General features: G+C 39.2%; 2 protein-coding genes across 7 annotated transcripts; one reads left to right on the top strand and one right to left on the bottom strand.

Moving 5' to 3' along the window:
- On the bottom strand, window positions 1-3,416 carry LOC117624994 (psbP domain-containing protein 6, chloroplastic). Its single transcript, XM_034356546.1, has 3 exons — window positions 2,998-3,416; window positions 516-832; window positions 1-308 (listed from the first exon to the last, which is right to left on the bottom strand). The coding sequence occupies exons 1-3, from the start codon at window positions 3,356-3,358 to the stop codon at window positions 138-140; spliced, it is 849 nt and encodes a 282-aa protein (XP_034212437.1). The 5' UTR covers window positions 3,359-3,416; the 3' UTR covers window positions 1-137.
- Window positions 3,417-4,686: 1,270 nt separating this feature from the next.
- On the top strand, window positions 4,687-13,195 carry LOC117625010. Of its 6 annotated transcripts, XM_034356568.1 has the most exons (8): window positions 4,687-5,138; window positions 5,337-5,591; window positions 11,829-11,908; window positions 12,002-12,061; window positions 12,134-12,196; window positions 12,277-12,363; window positions 12,486-12,572; window positions 12,687-13,195. In XM_034356568.1, the coding sequence occupies exons 2-8, from the start codon at window positions 5,477-5,479 to the stop codon at window positions 13,059-13,061; spliced, it is 867 nt and encodes a 288-aa protein (XP_034212459.1). In that variant the 5' UTR covers window positions 4,687-5,138; window positions 5,337-5,476; the 3' UTR covers window positions 13,062-13,195. The 6 variants fall into 6 exon arrangements, with proteins under 6 accessions (XP_034212459.1, XP_034212457.1, XP_034212455.1 ...); XM_034356566.1 differs by lacking the exons at window positions 4,687-5,138; window positions 5,337-5,591 and adding an exon at window positions 10,065-10,928 and having other exon boundaries at window positions 12,140-12,196; window positions 12,295-12,363; XM_034356564.1 differs by lacking the exons at window positions 4,687-5,138; window positions 5,337-5,591 and adding an exon at window positions 10,065-10,928 and having other exon boundaries at window positions 12,140-12,196.
- The last annotated feature ends 7,513 nt before the right edge of the window (window positions 13,196-20,708 follow it).

Genomic DNA, 20,708 nt, shown 5'->3' with positions numbered 1-20,708 from the left:
TGAATAAAAGGCTAAAAGCCCAGAGAGGAACTCAATTTCGTGTAAATGCAGCCTCTTTATTGTAGCTCTATGAAAATAAAAGAACAGTGCTTCCAAAAGCCAAAATAATTTTCTTTTCCCTTTCATTCAGCAGTGAACTACACTTGAAAGGAATCAAGCATGGCTTTTAGAGTCTTCTGAGAAGCTTGCCATTGCTTGTCACTTGCACTTACCACAAATAATACAACAGTGTTTCCCTTGGCTGTTGCCTTTGCAAGATTGTGAGAACCTGTAAGAGCAAACGGGGTCTCCAGCGCATACTTGTAGTACTGCATACAAAAACAACAGAGGAAAGCTTGCATGAAATTGCTACCAACAGAGAGAATTCATGTTCAGGTAAGGGTAGAAAAAGAGATAGCTTCTTAAGCATACACAAAAACAGATAAAATCAACATACTACAATGTGACGAGAAAAACATAGAGGAAAAATGATAGTATAAGACAATGACAAGCTGGATGGCCAAGAAAGATTGTACCGTCAGGTCGCCGCGCTTTTCAACTGTCGTCTCAAGAAGCTCATCTGGATCAAATGTGTTTCCTGTAACAAAAGGGCCAAGAGAAGCAATCACCTTCGCAGGGTTGCCAATATCTTCAATTGTTGCATTGGGTTTATTTGTCAGGCGTATCAAAGGTGAAGCCACAACCTGAAGTTTTCCCTGTTTTTCGTCTTCAAATTTTACCTCCACCCAGGGCTCTGCACACTTTGGCTGGCAGTAATTACCAGATAAAATGTTTGCCACACGCATCTGTTTCCAGGTTGGAGGAATAATGAACTGGTAAGGCTGCACATTTCCTGCAAAGAGCAGAGTTTCTAGCATCATCAAAAGAGATAAAATTTCAACTAAGAAATGAGTTNGATGTTATTAATTTTCTCTTGTACTTGTAGGCAAATTAGAATTTGATCCAGATAAATGCAAACAAGAGCATAGAACAATAACAAACCCAAAATCCTAAAATCTGCGTTGGAAATTTTGGAGGGTAAAAATGAAACTACAAACTCAGGAAACTACCCACGGAAAAGCAACTTTGTATGGACAAAACAAACGTCATTTGTACTCCAGCTTCAAGAAACTGCAGCTCTCTAAAGTGATCTTTTTTTTTTGGAATTAATTGGAAAAAAGGTATGTATATTCTATTAGTATATATGTATCTTGAAGCTCACAACCATCCTGATTTCAAACTAATTGTTCTCTGTAAAATGGCTAGCTAGCACAAAGAAAAACGATAAAGAACAATCATTTCAGCATTTTGATATTCCTCTGAGAGTCCTACCTCTTATTTTCTGCTCAGATGCTAATGTACTTTTACCGTCTGTCATTTTCTAGAAAATTGAGGCACTCTTTTTAGTCTTCTAAATTCCAGTCCTGAAACTCAACAGTTCTTCCTTCTCCTTTATTGCCGGCTCCTGAACACTCTCCTTACTACTTTTTCTTCATGGAGGCTAGAAGATTGATTGACCTGGTCAGTAGAGAAAGCTTTTCTTCACAGCTTAAATCTTCATGCTCAGGCTACAAGATTGCAGGTCACTCAATCCTCACCTCTCCTTACCACTATGTAATTGTCGACATCAATTTTGTCTACAAATAGACAAGTACCCCATCCAAAAGAACTAGCTATTTCTGCACAATCTGAATTTTCTGTGTCCCTTTTATTGCAATTTCTAGTCAAGGCTCAGATTCCGCTTGTTCTTCAACTCAAATCAGCCCCCAAGTTATGAAGCAGACATTCTCTTGTACCTTTCGGGATACCTTCTAACATTCTTCTCTTTTACATCCAGAGTAATAGTGTCACTTATCTAGTTTTCTCCCAGGTTAGATTGGATCCATTTAACTTCCTATGACCACAGTAAGCTAAACTCCTCCTTCACTTTACATTTCAAACAGGATTATATATTTGAGAAATCAAACCGTGGAAAACTTTCATTCGGCGATTCAGAAGAGCTGGACATTTTTGCTACTAAAGCAAAACATACCTCAAATGCGGTAGTGCAGATTCTAAGTGAGTCTTTAGCCTCCACTGAAGAAGTCTTAACAAAGAACTAGCTTCTCACACACACATACTCGATTTACTTAATGAAATACCATCACGTCAGTACAGAGAGGCCAGGATTGATTGACCTGAAAAGCTTTCTGATACTTTCCTATCGTTACTCAAACAAGGAGCAAAAAAGCACCAAAGAATACAAGTAGATATACACCCACACAAACATACTACACCTTCAAACAAAACCAAAACAAAATGTTTCTAATTCCTAGAATAAAAAATAAAAAATCACAAACCCCACTTCTGATAGAGTCTCTTATTTGTATAAGATTCCTGGACACTCTTCAAAACCGAACATAGAAAATCTTCCTGTAATTGCATGATGCTCTCTCTGCTCCTCCGTAAAAACCAAGATTATGATTTTGGAATCTCTTTACTACCAGACTCCATGACGGTACAAAATGAAGCTCGAATGCTCTAGATTACGAACTAACCAACTGTAACGGCATATCCTATCCCAATCAAACAACTGACTCATCACATACTTACATTTCAGAAAGAAGATTTGTCCAGGTTCTTCTTCTTGAGAAACCACATTTAGTCTTTCGGTGTAGAGAAGTAACGTAGCGCAGGCTGCCGGTTTTTCCACAATTAGCAGACTTATCTTTCAGAATAATTCTGTCATTGATAGCTAAGCTAGTGATATAATAAATGGATCGTTTAGCAAGGAATTGCACGATTTGCTACATCATTTCCTAGTCCTAGACACCCTAACCTTGAGTACCATAAGTTTGACATCAGAAAAAACATTAAGGATGCAATCTGATAGTTTCGTAAACCTTAGGGACATTTTGTGATAATCACTTATATATAATTAAGCAGCAATCAAAATGTAGGTCCAGTGGAGCAAAATTAAAGAAGACATGAGTGAATGATTAAAGAAGGAAAGAAATAAAAATGAAGTAAAGTAAGTACCTGCGCGAAGAGCGGGAGTGTCTTTAGCAGAGGCTTTGAAGAGAACGAAGGAAGGGTCAGAAGGTGAGGGTGGGAGGTAGGAGCCCACCACCGCCTCCTTAGCTTCTGCTGAAGGCACAGTAAGTGGCTCTTTCAATATTGACTCAACCAGAGCAAGAGGAAGCAGACCAAGTCCTCCTTTCAACAACAACTCTCTTCGTTTTTTACTCTGTGCCTGCTGCTGATAATTATGACGAGGCAATGGAGAAGGCGAGAGAAGTGGGGGCAGTTTTGAACGTGAAGAAGAAGTAGAATGGCTGTTTGAGGAGGAGGAGGAGATGAGAGATGAGGGTATTGGAGGAGGCAGAGGACAGGTAGCCATATTTTTTAAGAAGAGAAGGATTTGATTTGAAAATTGAAAGGGTGGATACGGTATGGATAATAATATTGACTCAACCTGCCCCTGGCCCTCCCGCTCTTATCCAATATGGCAATATCCAGTCTTTGCTTTTTGCTTTTGGTTCACTCACTTCACAAACAATCTTAAGGCTGATAAAATGGCGCGTCCATCTATTCTACAAAAAGAATGAACAAATTTAATTTCCCTCCTTTTTGTGGTCTTCCTTGGGCTTTTGTTTTAATTGACGTGCATAACCAGCCTCAACTTTTTTCCTCGAAACCAAAAGGAAAGTTCAACAATTCTAACTCTTTGACCATTTACGCTACTAATGATAGTGAGGCCAAACTAATGCGAATTATTTAGACAACAAAAGGCCTTTAATTAAATTTCATTAATTTTGTTAGTTGGCCAAAGCAGTGTGTGCCCGTGACATGTCTATTTGTACTCGAGTTCAAACCCTCTCTCCGTATATTAGAATAATTTAGAATATCCTTCTTTGTTAGAAAAATAGAATTGTTACTAATTTAGTGTTAATAGTTTTATTAGTCCCTAAAATTTGACCCGATTTGCATTTGAGTACGTATCTCAATTTTCAAAATGGTTCCTGTGGTCCTTTAACTTTAGTTTCTTTTGGACAAATGTCCTGCCGTCAATTTTGTTAACTTTTTCTGTTAAATGCAGGGGCAAAATGGTATTTTTATATTAAAACCAAAAAAATGAATAAAAAATCATATCTTTAAAATAACAATAAAAGAAAATCAAATAAAAAACCAACAAAAAAAAGAAAAATCAAGTTTTGGGGGAGTGGAAATAGGGATAGAGGGGGAGGGAGAGAGTTTAATTTTAATTTTTTAGTTTTTTTAAACTTTTTTATTCATATTTTAATCAATTTTGATACAAAAATACTATTTTGCCCCTACACTTAATAGAAAAGTTAACAAAATTGACGGTAGGATCATTTGTCTTAACGAAACTAAAGTTAAAGGACCACGGGAACCATTTTGAAAATTGAAGTACTCAAATACAAAATAAGTCTAAATTCAGTGACTAATAAAACAATTAACCCTTAATATACGGATATTTAAATACAAATTTAAATTCAACAGCCACATGGTTTTCACATTTGTCAATTTTCTTTAACTTTTTCTTTTGAAATTTGACAAGTACCAAAAATTATATTTATTGTAAAAAGGAACTCCACATCAGTTTACAAGATTGTTACAGCATAGCAATGATAGCATGGACGATGACGATATCTCCATGTATATATTCTTTAATTAAAGCCAAGCATAAATACATCAACTACTCCCATGTCAATGTCATCCCAGCTTGTAATTTGTTACTCAGAGTAAAGCAAGCAACCCCACACAACCGAGGCCGACCACGTCGAAATGGAAAAGTCTTTCCGAACGGCAGCATCTTTACGTTTAGGAGGCGAGCAACCCCGAAGCTTCCTGGTTTTGGAGAATTGAAGCAAATAATAAGGCGGATATTTTTTCAGTGAAATTCAGCCTGAATTTCGCAGAAAGAAAACCCAGAAGAAATTTTTTAAAAGACAAGAGAGAGAGAGAGAGAGGAGGAGGAGACTCTCACTGGCTGGTTGAGGGCATTTCATTTTACTTGGAATTTTGGAAGAAAAACCAAAAACCCAAGACTAAAGCTTTAGCTAGAACACCAGAGATAGGAGGAGTTCAGACTTTTTTTTCAAAACAAATTCATTATGTCTTCTCTTCTGGCTTTGAGTTTATTCACTACAATTCAGGTACTGCTTCCTTAATTTTGGCTCTTCATTGCTTTGTTCCAATTTTAATTTAGAATTTGATGTTATGTTATTTTAATTTATCAGCTTGTAGTTTGTTTACAAATACCCTACTGTCATGGATCTAAAATCCCATTTCTTTTCATAGATTCAAGCATTTGTTCTGATGCATGCCATGTTCATCTTTTGATTACTTTGCAGATTGTGTGTGACCCTCATGGTTTCTCAACAAGGACAAATTAATTGTCATACTTGAATCTGATTGTTAAGTTTCGAACTTTGTGCTGGAAGCCCAAGTTTTTGTTTTCTTTTGTTTTTGCTTTTGCTTTTCGGGACAAACTATGCCCAATCTACGTCGACTGGTTAGATGTCCTGGATGTCGGCAGCTTCTTCCAGAGTTGCCACATTTTCAGGTCTACAGGTGTGGTGGATGTGGTGCCATTCTTCAAGCCAGAGGTAATCTCATCCTCTCTTTAATTTAGCTATCTACTGCTAAAATATGAAAATTATGAGAGAATATTTGTTTATAGGAATTTTCTATGTATTCTTCTCCTTGTAGGAGGTCATATTTATAATACAATGAAACCTGAATAGGCAAGTAAATAATAAATTCCTATATCTATTTAGTAGGAAATCAGGAATTAAAGTAGATCAATTACAATTATAATAGGAATTCTTGGTGTGTAACGAAAGTAAGTCAATATCCACAAGTCACGCCAACACTCCCCCTCACGTTGGTGCATAGATGTCGCCAATGCCCAACTGATCTAGTGAATTGTGGAATGCTTTACAGGAAATCGCCTTTGTCAAAATATCCACCAATTGATCCTCGGATTTCACAAAAGGAAACTAAAACACTTTAGCCTCAAGCTTTTGTTTGATGAAGTGTCGATCCACCTCAACATGTTTAGTACGATCATGCTGAACCGGATTATGTGCAATGGCTATAGCAGCCTTGTTGTCACAAAAGAGATTCATTGTGGATGTAGGTTTATACCCAAGTTCAGTAAGCAACTTTCTTAACCAAAGAAGTTCACAAATCCCTTTAGTCATGCCTCTGAACTCGGCTTCTGCACTGGATAAAGCTACTACATTATGTTTCTTGCTTCTCCATGTCACCAAATTACCTCCCACGAATGTGAAGTAACCCGATGTGGATTTTCTATATGTTACATTACCTGCCCAATCTGCATCTGAATAACCATCAATATTTAGATGACCATGCTTTGAGAACATAAGTCCTTTTTCAGGTGCAGACTTCAAATATCTAAGTATCCGAAGAACTGCATTCATATGGTCTTCACTTGGAGAGTGCATAAATTGATTGACAACGCTCACCGCATAAGCAATGTCTGGTCGAGTATGTGACAAATAGATCAATCTTCCCACTAACCTTTGGTATCTTTCTTTGTTAGTTGGAACTTGATCCGGATATTCTCCAAGATGATGATTCTGAACAATAGGAGTGTCCGCAGGTTTACAATCTAGCATTCCTGTGTCTGTCAACAAGTCTAAGACATATTTCCTTTGAGAGAGAAATATGCCTTGCTGCGATCGAGCCACCTCAATTCCCAAGAAATACTTGAGTCCACCTAGATCCTTCATCTCAAACTCCGTAGCCAGATAGTCTTGTAGCTGTGATATTTCCTGTTTATCATTCCCAGTAATAATCATATCATCAACATAGATTATTAATGTTGTTACCTTCCCTTTTCGATGTTTCAAGAACAGAGTATGATCTGAGTTGCACTGTTTGAAACCATTGTTCTTCATTGCCATGGTGAACCGTCCAAACCATGCACGTGGTGACTGTTTCAATCCATACAATGCTTTTCGTAACCTGCAAACTGTTCCAGTCTGAGTAGTATTATATCCAAGAGGAATGTCCATGTACACCTCCTCCGTGAGTTCGCCATGTAGAAAAGCATTCTTTACATCAAACTGGTGTAGTGGCCAATCCAAATTAGCTGCAAGGGACAATAAGACTCTGACGGTGTTTAACTTTGCAACTGGAGCAAAGGTTTCTTCATAGTCTATACCATAGGTTTGTGTGTACCCTTTTGCCACAAGTCTTGCCTTGTATCGCTCGATAGATCCATCTGCATTGTGTTTTATAGTAAACACCCATCTACATCCGATAGTCTTTTTTCCTCGGGGTATAGTCTCCAATGTCCAAGTCTGATTTTTCTCAAGGGCTTTCATCTCCTCTTTTATAGCTTGGACCCACTTAGGATCTTTCAATGCTTCAGAGACCTTGGTTGGAATATGGATAGCAGACAACTGATGCACAAAAGCCTTGAGTGGTTCAGACAGCTTCTCAGTGGATACATGATTTGCAATTGGATACTTGGATGTCTTGCCAATATCAGGTGAATAACGGTTTGGTGGCTTCCCACGATTTTGCCTGAAAGGTAATTGATATCCAATAGTTTTATCATCTAAATGCACAAGTCTAGTAGGAGTAGTTACCTCAAGGATATTCTCAGGAGATTGGTCTGTTGGTACTGTTGAGTTAGAGGGGGGGTCTTCATCTTGTTGTTCTGTATTGTCTGTAGGTGTGAGACTTGGATCAAAAATATCTTCGCATGGATCAGGTGGGTCAGGCAATTGATCGCTATGAATAGGCGATTGGTCGCTTTTCGACAGAGAGTAATCTCGTGCTCCAGACTCGGAATGATCAATCATTTCTGTACAAAGGAGAATTTCTTTATTTTCCAAGTTGCTCCAATTCTGCTCTTCACTTCGTATCTCCCCCTGAAGTGTAGAATTGGATGATGGGTCATGGAAGAACAGCTCAGATTCCAGAAAGGTCACATCCAAAGTGACATAGGTTCGTTGGGTAGGAGGGTGATAACAGCGGTAGCCTTTCTGATGAGTGGCATAACCCACAAAAACACAACGAAGCGCACATGGATCAAGTTTGCTACGTTGATTTTTGTGGAGATGAACGAAAGCCACACATCCAAAGATTCGGGGTGTGAGTACCAAAACAGAAGGCAGAGGTCTGTGTTGTGCAAGCACCTGTAAGGGAGTTTTAAAGGTCAGTACACCAGAAGGCATGCGGTTGATCAGATGAACTGCGGTGACAATAGCATCATCCCAGTGATGGCGAGGAACATGAGCGCCAATCAGAAGTGCTCGGGCGGTTTCAAGAAGATGTCGATTCTTTCGTTCAGCAACACCATTTTGTTGTGGTGTCTGAGGACAAGTCGTCTCATGGATAATTCCATGTTGTTGGAAGTAAGTCTGAAAGTCATGATTGACAAATTCTCCACCATTGTCTGAGCGAAGAATCTGGATTTGAGCATTAAACTGAGTTTTCATCTGTTTGTGGAAAGATTGAAAACAGGAAAACACTTCGTTTTTATTCTTCAGCAAATAAAGCATGTCATCCGTGTACAATCATCGATGAATGTGACAAACCATCGAACACCAGAAGGAGCAGTGATAGGAGAAGGTCCCCAGACATCAGAGTGAATTAACGTAAATGGAGTAGTACACTTGTTCATACTCAACGGATAGGGCACACGGTGACTCTTGGCCAAAATACAAGTATCACATGTGAAGTCAGAGTCCTTGAAACCTGAGAATAAATCTGGTATAAGATGCTTCATATAACTAAAAGACGGATGTCCCAATCGACGGTGCCACAACCAGATTTGCTTTTGTTTGCTATCAAAGGGATGTGTCACGCTGTTAGCCATGCCGGGACTGAAGTCATCGACATAATATAGCCCCCCTCTCTTAGTACCACGACCAAGAATCTCCTTAGTGTGAATATCCTGAAGCAAACAAAAACTCGGGTAAATGAGTACACAACAATTCAATTGTTCAGTAAGCTGACTAACTGACAACAATTTAGTGGATAAAGATGGAACAAGTAAAGTATTAGACAGTGTGAGAGAGGATGAGAGTGCAACAGTGCCAGCCCCTGTCACAGGATAAGTAACACCATTGGCATTTGCAATACAGGTTCGTCGAGGTTGTGTAGTATTCAGAAAATCATCATGATCAAACGTCATATGATCAGTTGCACCGGAATCAATTATCCAGCTCTTGGAATCAATCTTATCGGAAGTATGGAATCCATAACCAGTACCATTACTGGTCATATTGCATTGTCCTCGATCTATAAGAGTAGCCCACCAATTGGGGTAGCCATGTGATTTAAAACAAGTCTCACAAGTGTATCTCGGATCACCACAATATGCGCAATCTGGTCCATGTGTCGGGGTCGTTAGTCTAGAAGTCATAATCTGTGCAGCGGAAGATGCATAGGATACAGGTTGAGTAGGAATTGGGATCGGAATCTGAGCCTGAGTCGGGGCCGGAGTCGGAGTCGAAATCGGGATCAGGGTCTGAATCAGAGACAAATTCGGGGTTGGGGTCATCATCGGAGTGGGGGTCGGGGTCGTCTTCGGAGTCGGGGTCGGGGTCGTCGTCGTCATAGTCGGGGTCGGGGTCGAGGTCGTCAAAAGAGGATCCTGATTCTGGATCGGGTTTGGGGTCAAAGTCTGCATCTGTAGGAGCAGAGCCATCTGGGCACTCAACTCAACGATGGTTGGTGGATAATGAGAGAAGGAGTCGGTGGTGCTACCTCCATGAGGGTTGAAAAAATCATCAACCCCCATAGCAGCGGCGGGGGTTTGAAACTAGAATCAGCAATTTCAAGATCGCCGCTCTGATACCATGCTAAAATATGAAAACTATGAGAGAATATTTGTTTGTGGGAATTTTCTGTGTATTATTCTCCTTGTATGAGGTCATATTTATAATACAACGAAACCTGAATAGGCAAGTAAATAATAAATTCTTAAATCTATTTGCAGTAGGAAATCAAGAATTAAAGTAAATCAATTACAATTATAATAGGAATTCTTGGTGTCTAAAGAAAGTAAGTCAATATCCACAAGTCATGCCAACATCTACTTCATTTATTGTTTAATTCATTTCAGCATAGAGATTTTCTGGATATTAAAACATCTTTCTGTGGGATTAGGCTGATTATAACCCTCAATGTCTTCATACTTCGTAAATATATTTGTCATCACTTTCTCAAATGATTATAGATTAAAGACTTAATTTGTGTTCCTTCTCCTGGGCCTAGCATCATGAAACACCCTTGTATTGTATTCCGTTCCAACCAAATTACACAGAAACCGTAAGTAGGATTTACAGCCCTGATGTCTCCAACTTCCAACCTCTTAGCTTGCCTAAACGGCTGCATGATCCAAACGCTCTCTAATTGTGATAAGAGCAGAGCAAAGTCCCCCCACTTCCTCATCATGTAGACTCCTACGAAACCCGAAATTCCATGTCAATGGAAAGGAAAGAGAATCAACACACATACTAGCCGTGGAATTATTGTGTGATCAGAATTTAATAGCTGATAAGTCTTTCCAACTTTAGCAACCTCTAAAGAAGTTTTCTCAAGGATGAAGATAGCCCCGGGTCCTTTCTTGGAGTTATGGTCTACTGAGGTAATTGGAATACCCTCAAGTTCAATTGGGTTACCCCCTTCGTTTCCATTACTCTGAGAAACAATCATAGCTCTCTTGTTGATGCCCGCTGGCTACAAAGCCTCTGTTTCTTCTGCTCTGTCATATACTGCCCTCTTCTTTCGCTTCTTTCCCTTCACTGCATATGGCCTCAACCATCTCCGTAGCTTGCAGTCACCATTTTTTATCCTCAACAGCAACCTCAATCTCTGCAAGCCTTGGCATGCATCGAGTCCTCAACAATCTCAATCTCTCCAGACGTCACAACGCTGGCGCTCTTTTGACTACAGTTCAGGTTTTTTATTCACCTCTAAATTTATTCCCATTTTACTCCAACAGCAAGGACATGAGCCTGTCTCTTTTCTATTATTGGAACATCCTTGACTAATCTAGCCAACCAATACTGGTTCTTGAGGGATCTGAATTGGAAAGGTTCTCGTAAATTACATTAGCCCCTCAGAATTGAATTACTCTTTCCTTTAGTTATTTATGTAGCTTCAGCCGAGGTAGGATTGATGGAGAGCTACAGAGAAAAGAGGAGAGACCTTCATATTGTGTTCATTGAGTTGGAGAAAATATATGATAGGGTCTGAAGCAGAGATTTGTGGTGTGTTATAGACTTCCTACCAAGTTTGTGGATGTGATTAAGGATATGTATGATGGGGAGATGACTAGTGTGAGAATATTGATAGTATAACTAGTGGGCTTTTGAATACCATAGGCTTACATCAAGGGTTGACCTTAAGCCCTTGTAATTTTTCCTTGGCCATGAACGACTGTTATGTTCTTCGCATATGACATGGTATTAGTTGATAAAACCAAATTAGGGTTAAGTGTTAAGTTAGAAGCATGGAAGAGAAAGTACTTGGTATGTGGAGTAACTTTAGCTTAACTAGGAATAGACAACAGAACACAGTAAAGATTGGTGACCACATGATCCCTAATGAAGGACAGATTGAAGAGGATGTTATCAAAGAATTAAAGTGTCATGGACTAAAGTAGTGAACTGCTTTTCAAGTGTTGTATCACTGTAATGTTTATAGGAAGTCGAAGAGAATCTTTTATAAGCATGGTTCTGAAATAAGGTGAGTTTCGTCAAGATTAAGATAAGCAGAAGGGTGTTTTCTTTTTTTTCTTTTTTATTGAGTTAATCGGTATACATGATTTTTATTCATTGTTTAGTTTGGTTGTGCAGGATTAGATCGTTTGCCTTTGCTTGGTAATGGTTCCCATGATGAAAAAAGCAGCCATGACGATCAACACTACTGGGAAACTGTAATGTTAAAACTCATAATCATGATGAAATCACTTTTGTTTCGTATTTCTTGCCATATTTTTATAATTAATTGAAAATTTTTACAATTTCAGGGCTCTAATGATTCCAGCCTCGGTGACTATGACGAGCAGATTAATGTGGCAAGCGTACCGGTAAAAACTCATAACCTTAATTAAACCAAATTTTTTTCCTCATATCTTCTTGCAACTCGAACTTATTTTCAGTTTCAGGGCTCTGTTGATTCCAATCCGAGTGTGTCTCCTTTAGCTTCCATTAGTGCCCGTGTGGTAAGGATAGTGGTCAAAGCACATAACTAACCCAAATTTTTAACTTTGACATATTATCTTGCAACATTTTATAGTTTTAGTTAAACTTATTTCCTCAGGGATCTGATGACTTCAATCCTCGCGTTAGCACTGACTATGACGACTCGGGCACTCTAGCAAGTGCAGTGGTAAAAACTCATGACCATAATTTGCTCCCTCTTTTAACTATTTCTTGTGAGATAAGCAAGCAGGTTTAATTTTTAATTAAACGTATAAATAGTTGTAAGGCTCTTACAGTTCATAATTGCAGGGCCCTTCCGGTTCAAATCCTCCTGGGTCTGTTGCTATTAACATTGGCTTGCAGGTTGAAAATAATGATCCACATCACAGGACAAGGGTAATGCTCAAGACTCATACTCATGATTAAACTAGCATTTTGTTAATATCTCTTGTGAGGTTTATTTGGCACCCATTTTAACTTCAAACTGAAGTGATTATAACTTCTATGTAGGTAACTGCCTTAGAGTTGACCTTTATGCTCGTTGGTTTCAACCTAGAAATATTGTCAGCCGGTTTCGATCAGATTTCCTCCACAAGTAAGCCTCGTTATGCACTGACCAGTTTGCTGTTGGCCGTTGCGGGTGTGTTTACTTGCATCTGGGAGCTCATTTATAATGTTATAAAGGAGAGAGATGCATCTCCGAATAGCACGGTTTTTGGTACGTTGCCTGACATTTTCGGATTGGGACTTGCCGTGATTCAATGTGTTTGCTCGGCAGTGCAGTATTATTTCCTCCATCATCATCATAGTAATCCAATGAAACTGTCCCCTGTGCCTGTCTTTTTCTTCACCTGTTTGGTGGTTTTGAAATTAAAAGGAAACTAGGGCCACACTGTTGTATTCAGCCACATTATATGGTTCATGAGTTCTGAACTTCTGAATGTATAACTAAATTATGAAATTGCCCAAAAATTAGACAATGTTGCACATTCATTTTTATATCCAACTATTTGGTCGCATCACATTTTTTAAAATTATATATATCAAACCTGTTGTAAAATGAACTGGAATATGTGCGAATATTGAGCTGCACGTAAAGTAGATGAGACACAGCATTTAACGAGGTTCGGCTATGCCTACGTCCTCGGAGAGCAGCAGCAGTAACCTTTCATTCATAACATAATAGGGCTACAACTTTAGTATTTACAATATGTATGCTCACTGAATTTTCTCTCTAGGAGAATTTCTCTTTGCTCTCTTTCTCTTCACACACTCACCCTCTTTCTTCCTTCTCTTCATCTTCTCTCATTTCATCTTACATTACAAGCAAATATAATGCCTATTTATAGGCAAAGCAAATGGCTTGGTTTGGTGGGTGTGTGATTTGGTTTGGTAGGTGTGTGGTTTGATTTGGTGGGTGTGTGGTTTGATTTTGTGTTGAACTTGAATGTTAGAGCATGTGGGCTTCAACCATTCTTCTTTACAACACTCCCCCTTGGAGACCACATGTCCCTAGATTGGTTGTCTCATTAAAACCTTGCTTGGAGAAAACCTAGTAAGGTAGAAAACTGATGGAAGGAAGAAAGAAGAGTATAACAATCTGTATAGCATACTTCTGGATGCTCCCCCTGATTAATATCTCCCCCTGATGTCTTCATGACTATCTTTTGGAGTGAGAATCTTTCGGAGTGAGTGGAGGATGTAGCCATTAATAATTCTCGTAGTTGAGTAAGTAAATATATTTCCAGTGAGCTATCTCTATGTAAATCATAAAAAAATTTCAGAGTCCGCGTTTCCAGCAAAACTTGGGCTATTTGTAAGTTCACTTGAAAGAATATGCCCGTACATGGTGTTATGCGGGAATAGCATCAAATATACCTCACATCATCCCAAAATGATGGTGATGGAGTTGAGCCTTATCTGAAAAATATGATGTCCGGTCCAATATACTTTCGGAAAATCCTTAAAGTGTCCAACGGATAATCCTCATAAAAATGCTTCAATACTTTCTTAGTATAAGCAAGAATCTCGTTGGCATAATGCTCAATCTTTAAGTCGAGACAAATAATTCTGGAACTCTTGAGAAGCTTTAATGTGTTACAAACACATTATAATCAATATACTCACTAAAGCAATTTATGTACATTAACATTGAGTACAGATTTTGTGCTTCAGGCACATGTCATTCAGGGACTTGCTTCATGCAATTTCAATCCTTTCAAGGATTTTGTTTAAAGGGATTAAACTTTATGACACATTATATAGCTTTAACCCAGCTATTTATACATCTTTAGGGAATCGCTTCTGGCAATATGCTCCGTGCATTTAGTAACCCTTAAAGATAATATGTTGGTCTCCGTAAATGTGCAATAAAGGGGCACAATTGAATCTATAAATATGGAGAAAACCCAACGGCCCTTATTTATGCCAAAAACATTGTGTCATACAAAGTAGGTATATTTCCTTCTATTCCGAACACCCAAGTATAACTTTCAGTATTAACAAATTTTGGGGTTCGTACTGTGGGTTTGTTCTTTTACGTTCATTCTCATCTATAATGGAATTGCCTCATACCATTTTGGCTAATGATATTGTCGACATTTAATAATTGAACGTGGTTCCAATCAACACAGCCCATTGATGATTTGAGTAGCTTCTCCAAAATCAAAATTTGTCATTCATCAATTCATGATCCCACCATTCTCATGTGCATGCGCATACATCAATTATAAACATTTCTTTGCTTTTGGGTACCCAAGCCACTGCAGGGGGTTTTTATTATGTGAGAATGTGGATTATAACCTCCAACGGAGCTTTATTTTATAGTAAGGCGTGGATATTCTCCATTTAGGGAGTTTGAACATTTAGAACCCATATATCTGTCATGCTGCAGGCATACTACAGATTAATACATACATGTCAATTAATTTCTGGGACTTTAACCCATACAATTTGCTACGCATTAGGCGTGCACAATATCAATATTGACATGTCAAAGGATTGTCCTTTCGGGACTTCAATCCACATTGTTTGCTACGCAACAGGCGTGCATCATATTGATCACTGCTATACCCATATTTTGTTCTTATGAGACTTTAATCTGTGCAGTGTATTATCGATGTATCCAACTTGCAATCTGTAAAATTTGCGTTAATAATTCATGGATACATACAAACCATTCTTTTGGAACGGACTTATTGACAGGACCCGACCCAATTTCCACTTTGAAATTCAGGCCAAGCCCTGTGCGTGTCCGACACCTGGCGAATGTTGGGCACAAAAGACCTTTTTACCTTTCTTGCTTCAAATTCTCTTTAAAATTCCCTTAGACTTCTGCCGAAATTTCGGCAGAGCCTCCCCTGTATTTTGACCAATCCCAAAATTTTTCACCTGTTAAACAATCAGTACATCCATCCCAACAGCCAGAACGTCTCAAGTAACAGATCTCAATTCTATTTTTCCACTAATACTAGATATCAGAGCATAATCTAAGTTTTCCAGGTTTCAAGGATTTTCTACAAAACTCTACCTTGGCGCGGAAGCTATGATTGGCCCGGTGGTGGATCCCGCGTACTTCTACGGCCTGGGGGTGAAAACAGTTTGAAGATGTGAGTGGACCAAACATAAGAATTCTTGAAAACAGTTTAACAATCATAATACCACCCATTATAAAAATTGTTAAATACTGAATACGTACTCTCCATTTAAAGTATACTAAACTCAAGCATTCTATGTAAATCATATTCAAGCTCGATAAATTTTATTCAAAAGCACTGAAATCAACGCTTGTATAAAACACTGAAACCAAACTTGTATAAAAGTACTGTACTCAAACCTTGTATAAACCTTGTTAAATAACTGAAGAATGTACTCGAATAACTGAACAAACATATAGAAAGATAATGCACGAATATCAAAGAAACCAATATAAAATAACTGAAAGTTATGCTTGAATAAAAGAAATTCAAAATCCTCTGAAAATACCACCTATTTGTACCCCTGTCTTATCCGTCAATTCCCTGGCAGGTCTCGAGCGTCACGCAGGCTACCCGAGCCGCAAACTGGCGAAATCAAGGGACTATGATCAGCCTGTCCCGCCGGCAGATTCCTCGATGACAACAAGTCAACTCGAGTCGCTCTGGCAGGATGCAGGGGACCGTAGTCAGCCTGATCGGCAATCCTGGCAGGTCTCGGGGACACAGAGTCAGCCGAGCCGCAATCCTGGCAAGTCTCGGGACACCAAGTCTGCCGAGCCGTAAATCCTGGCACTCACGGTCCGAGCATCCCCGAGACTCGTGAGGTAAAGTCAAGTGCACTGACATAAACTGAAATCGGACTGGATGTCCGTAGACATCGGTCCAACTCTGGGTAATCACCAAAAATAAATGTCTACGAGGTGGTTTTAAAATAAATTCCTTTAAAAAAAACTGAATAATAACTGAAATCTCAAGTTGTGCTGCTATTTCTTCTGCCATAAGCCTCAAAATCTGTTTTCTATAACTCTTAAGCTTGTAAAAGTAAGCAGCACACAACTTATAGAACTATTTTTGTACTAATCATGCTCGGAAACACAATAAAGCTTGCTCAAGATCAGTTATGGAATTTAGTCAAATAAATTCGTTTATAAAAACTCTTTTATAGAAAATCAATATAAAATCACTTATAAAATCTTATTTATGGAAAACCTCTACATAACTTATTTATATAAAATAATTCATGAAAGAAAGTCCACTCACAGATGGTCCGAGCTACTTTGACACTTCGAAGGTCTCTTTTGCAATCCTGTCGGGCTCCTGGTGCCTGATTACCCATAAAGATTAAATTAATAAACTGCTGAATAAAAAGAATTTCAACTAAACACCCTGGCCCCGGCTCCTAGAAATACATGCACTCGTTTCAGGTTACTCCTATGCCCACCTTAGCTTTTTGGGACAGTTAGACCGGCCTTAAGGGACCCGAAACCTCAATAAGCGGTAAGCTGCCAGATCGGCCGATCATGGACACCGCGGGTCCACGGTCTCCGATGGTCAATCTGGGCTCCTCTAGAGGTTCCTCTCAGAGAAGGAATCATGTTCTGCGATTTTGGTCCGAATCGAGATCCGCGAAATCCCTCATGCTCGTGACGGCACGAGGGTCACAAAACTGCACAGAACTTCCTCACTACTCTCGCCCACGCGCTCCAGCACGCGCGGACAGCTTTGGGTGTCCAAAGCGATTTCGGGTGGCCGAAAAATCTCGGAACCAAGACTCCAAATCCTACCCTAGGTAAAACACCCCATTTGGAGTCACTTTTGTTCTTGGGCACACCCCAAAAAGTGACCATAAGCAGTAGTTTCGAGCGGCCGAAGTTCCAACCAGATTTCAAGTCGAAAATCGAACCCCTTAGAGCTAAAATCGATCGAAACCCATATACCCATCAGCTAGAACACGAAAAATAGCTGAGAAACCATACCTTACTCGATCGATTTGGTGGAGAAACGAAGGAGAATTTTGAGCTGGAAGTTCAGGTGGCTTCGAAGGAACCTCTGCCGGAAAACATGGTTTTCCGGCCAACTCAGGGCGGCCCCGGGGTTGTGATTGGTCAGGTCCTGACGGTGACACGGAGGCGGACCCGATGGTACCCACGGCTGAGATCGGCTCGGCCTGTGGTGACCGGGCCGTCGTCGAGAAGGCGAAGGGTCGCACGGCCCAGTTCGCGCGGGAGAGAGAGAGAGAGAGGAAGAGAGAGAAAGTGACGGGGGAGAGGAGAGAGAGAGGGATAAAAAGTCTGACTTTTTGGCCAAATTATCGTTTTGCCCTTCGCGATTTTTAGATCATATCTTCTTCATTATGGCTCCGATTCGGGTCTACTCCGTGTCTACGAACTCGTTTCGCCGCGCTCTACACAATGGCGTAAGCGGCATTCCCAAATTCTTTCTCGATCAAATAGTCAATTTTCCCCCTATTAAATAATGCGATGGCAAAATAGTCTTTTCCCTAGAAGATATTTTCCTTACTTTTTAGATATTTTGGTTTGGGTTATTACACTTATCTCCCCATTTGGTTACCTTTCAAGATAAAATATCAAATAAGTATATAAGCATAAAATGACACAAGTATTGCTTACATCCTTAGGTGGGAGAAACTTTTCTCAAGTATCATTCAAGCTCGTATCGGCCCAGTAAATATAAAGTAGCGCTTGATGATCTAGTTATATCCTGCAAGAGCAAAAGTCACAATTCTTTTCTCTGTCAAAAACAAATAACCCTCAGAGTTAGGATCACTGCATGGATTCTTTCTTCGGATGTTCATTCTAAAGAAATAAAATCCCTTATGAACAGAGAGTTATAAAAAGAAACAAAAGATACAAAAATTGTGATATTGATTGCAAAGTAAGGTAAGCAATCAAGGAAGGAAGCTGGTGGGAGCAAACAACAAGCTCTCATTTCTCCTAGTCTAGAGGGACCTCAGGAGATTAGAGCATAATGTCGCCTTCACAGTTCCTTGATGTAGCGGAAATGTGATCAGGGATAGTCTCGCTTCCTGAATGGATAATCAGAGATAGCCTTGCTTCTCAGGCATATTGAGTACTCACTGATAAGAAAAACAAGTAGATATCGCATCACTAGGTATGGAGAAAACTGGATATCTTCTGCAAAGAAAATTTCGTTAGTAACACATTTATACACAAATACAATGAATAGGTAGAACCGGTGAATTTTAAATTAACCATAGGAAAATTGCGAGATTCTCGGGATACTTTTGAAAAAGTAGCTCCGTGAAATCCGTAAAGCAAGATCGGCTTTGACGAAAATAATACTTGAAAACGCCGAAAGTGCCGACATGCATTATTAGAGGCCACGTGAAGTTTTGGACTCTTGCGAAAGAAAGAGATAATGTGGGGATTCGAGAAGATATTGGGATCCTGGAAATGTTGTCACAATTTCATCTATAGATATTGCCTTTGCAAATCTTGATTGGAGCAACTGCGTTTCAACTTAACTTCCTTCATTTTCTGAAACTTTAGTTTTTGTAAAACTTTCTTCGAAACCTTCTTAAAATGGCTTCCTCTTCTTCCTGTCCAAATGATTTCAATTGAAATGATTCTCCCACAACAACCAGTGACGCCAAAGTTTGGCGTCCATCCTTTGTATCCCAAAGTCGTCATCTCACAGTTAATGATTATGTGATGATGAATGATGCTACTGCTATCATAGTAGCTAGGAATTTCATTACTCCAATGGATGAAATGCTGTTGACAGGGAGGTCTGAGGAAGAGGCTATTAATGACTCAATGGCTTCTAGCATTCAGAGTGCTGCTTCTGTTTCTAACATGGCTGATCGTTTGCGTGTTAGAGCAAACGAGGTTCAGAAGCTAACAACTGAAAATTCGTCTCTTCAAAGAATGCTTCATGAGTCTCAACAGGAGGTTGAGAAACTTAAAGGAGAGAATAATGCCTTGTTGAAACTGGTGAGTTCGTACTCCGTTGATACACTGAGAAGGCTAGACATGCTGCAGGTCTCAAATGAAAGAATTTTGGGAGACCACGAGAGGCTCATGGCTAGGCTTAAGCGGCGCCGTCCTCTTCCTTCAAAGGCTTCCAAAACATAATGTAATTTTATAGATTTTACAGGGCCTGCACCTTCATTGCAAGTGGAAAAATCTATATGTTATATGTTCCTTTCGTGTTATAATAATTGCGCACATTCTTAAACTTGTATCTGTGGTTTTTACGTCTTTTCAAAATGACGGTTTGGAACCTTGTGCCTTATAGGTTCAAATAACCATATCCACTCTCCCAAATTTCATATTTCAATGTATGTGAGCCCGTAACTTCTGGCCCGGGCTAAACACAAACTCAGAATTTATTCGTCCTTTTCAAATGGACATGAAATATGGATTGAGTAAAAGCCACGCTAATATCACAATATAGTAGTGAAGAGCATTAACTACTATATACCCACAACTTCAAGTTCAGGATCTCTCATATATTTGGGTCCATGAGCTTCCGGCCCAGATATAACAAAATATGTGGGGAGCCTCAATTCATTATTTGAGGTTTATACTGATATTATCCATTTCACGGTGTATTTTTAACAACCGGAATTCACAAAATATATTTCTTCCTTGAGGTGATTATAACAGAATCGAACTTTATTAAATTCATCATTCTCTTATGCCAAAGAAATATGTGGTGTACCACAATTTGCAATAATACCTCAAGGGTTGTCCATTTAACTGTTGGAACTTTAAGTTCTCAATACTGTTAGATTTTGAACTTCAGGCCAAAATCACATATTCTCATGGTATGGATATTCAATCCCTTTAGATTTTGAACTTCGGGCCAAAATCACATATTCTCATGGTATGGATATTTTTACCATTTTCTGTACGTATTTTGGGACTTCAAGTCCTTACATAATTGTCCATATTTTGAGAAACTTCTGGCATCTCATTTAATTGCTCATCCATGAGTTTAAGGAACTGCAGGTTCCCTTTTGTATATAGTGACGGTTTACCCAAAATGGTTAATATTTATGCATACGTCACTA

Source organism: Prunus dulcis, chromosome 4 (assembly GCF_902201215.1).
Source record: "Prunus dulcis chromosome 4, ALMONDv2, whole genome shotgun sequence".
Classification (NCBI taxonomy): Eukaryota; Viridiplantae; Streptophyta; class Magnoliopsida; order Rosales; family Rosaceae; genus Prunus; species Prunus dulcis.
The sequence above is the reverse complement of the archived record's forward strand: the minus strand, read 5'-3'. Positions and strand labels throughout refer to the sequence as shown.

Coding starts and splice junctions, on each gene's coding strand:
- LOC117625010 (XM_034356563.1), top strand. CDS start 10,697: ATGCCCGCTGGCTACAAAGCCTCTGTTTCTTCTGCTCTGTCATATACT. Junction 11,909..12,001: donor ATCAACACTACTGGGAAACT/GTAATGTTAAAA, acceptor TTACAATTTCAG/GGCTCTAATGATTCCAGCCT. Junction 12,364..12,485: donor GCACTCTAGCAAGTGCAGTG/GTAAAAACTCAT, acceptor TCATAATTGCAG/GGCCCTTCCGGTTCAAATCC.
- LOC117624994 (XM_034356546.1), bottom strand. CDS start 3,358: ATGGCTACCTGTCCTCTGCCTCCTCCAATACCCTCATCTCTCATCTCC. Junction 833..2,997: donor CACTCCCGCTCTTCGCGCAG/GTACTTACTTTA, acceptor TGCTCTTTGCAG/GAAATGTGCAGCCTTACCAG. Junction 309..515: donor AAAAGCGCGGCGACCTGACG/GTACAATCTTTC, acceptor TTTTGTATGCAG/TACTACAAGTATGCGCTGGA.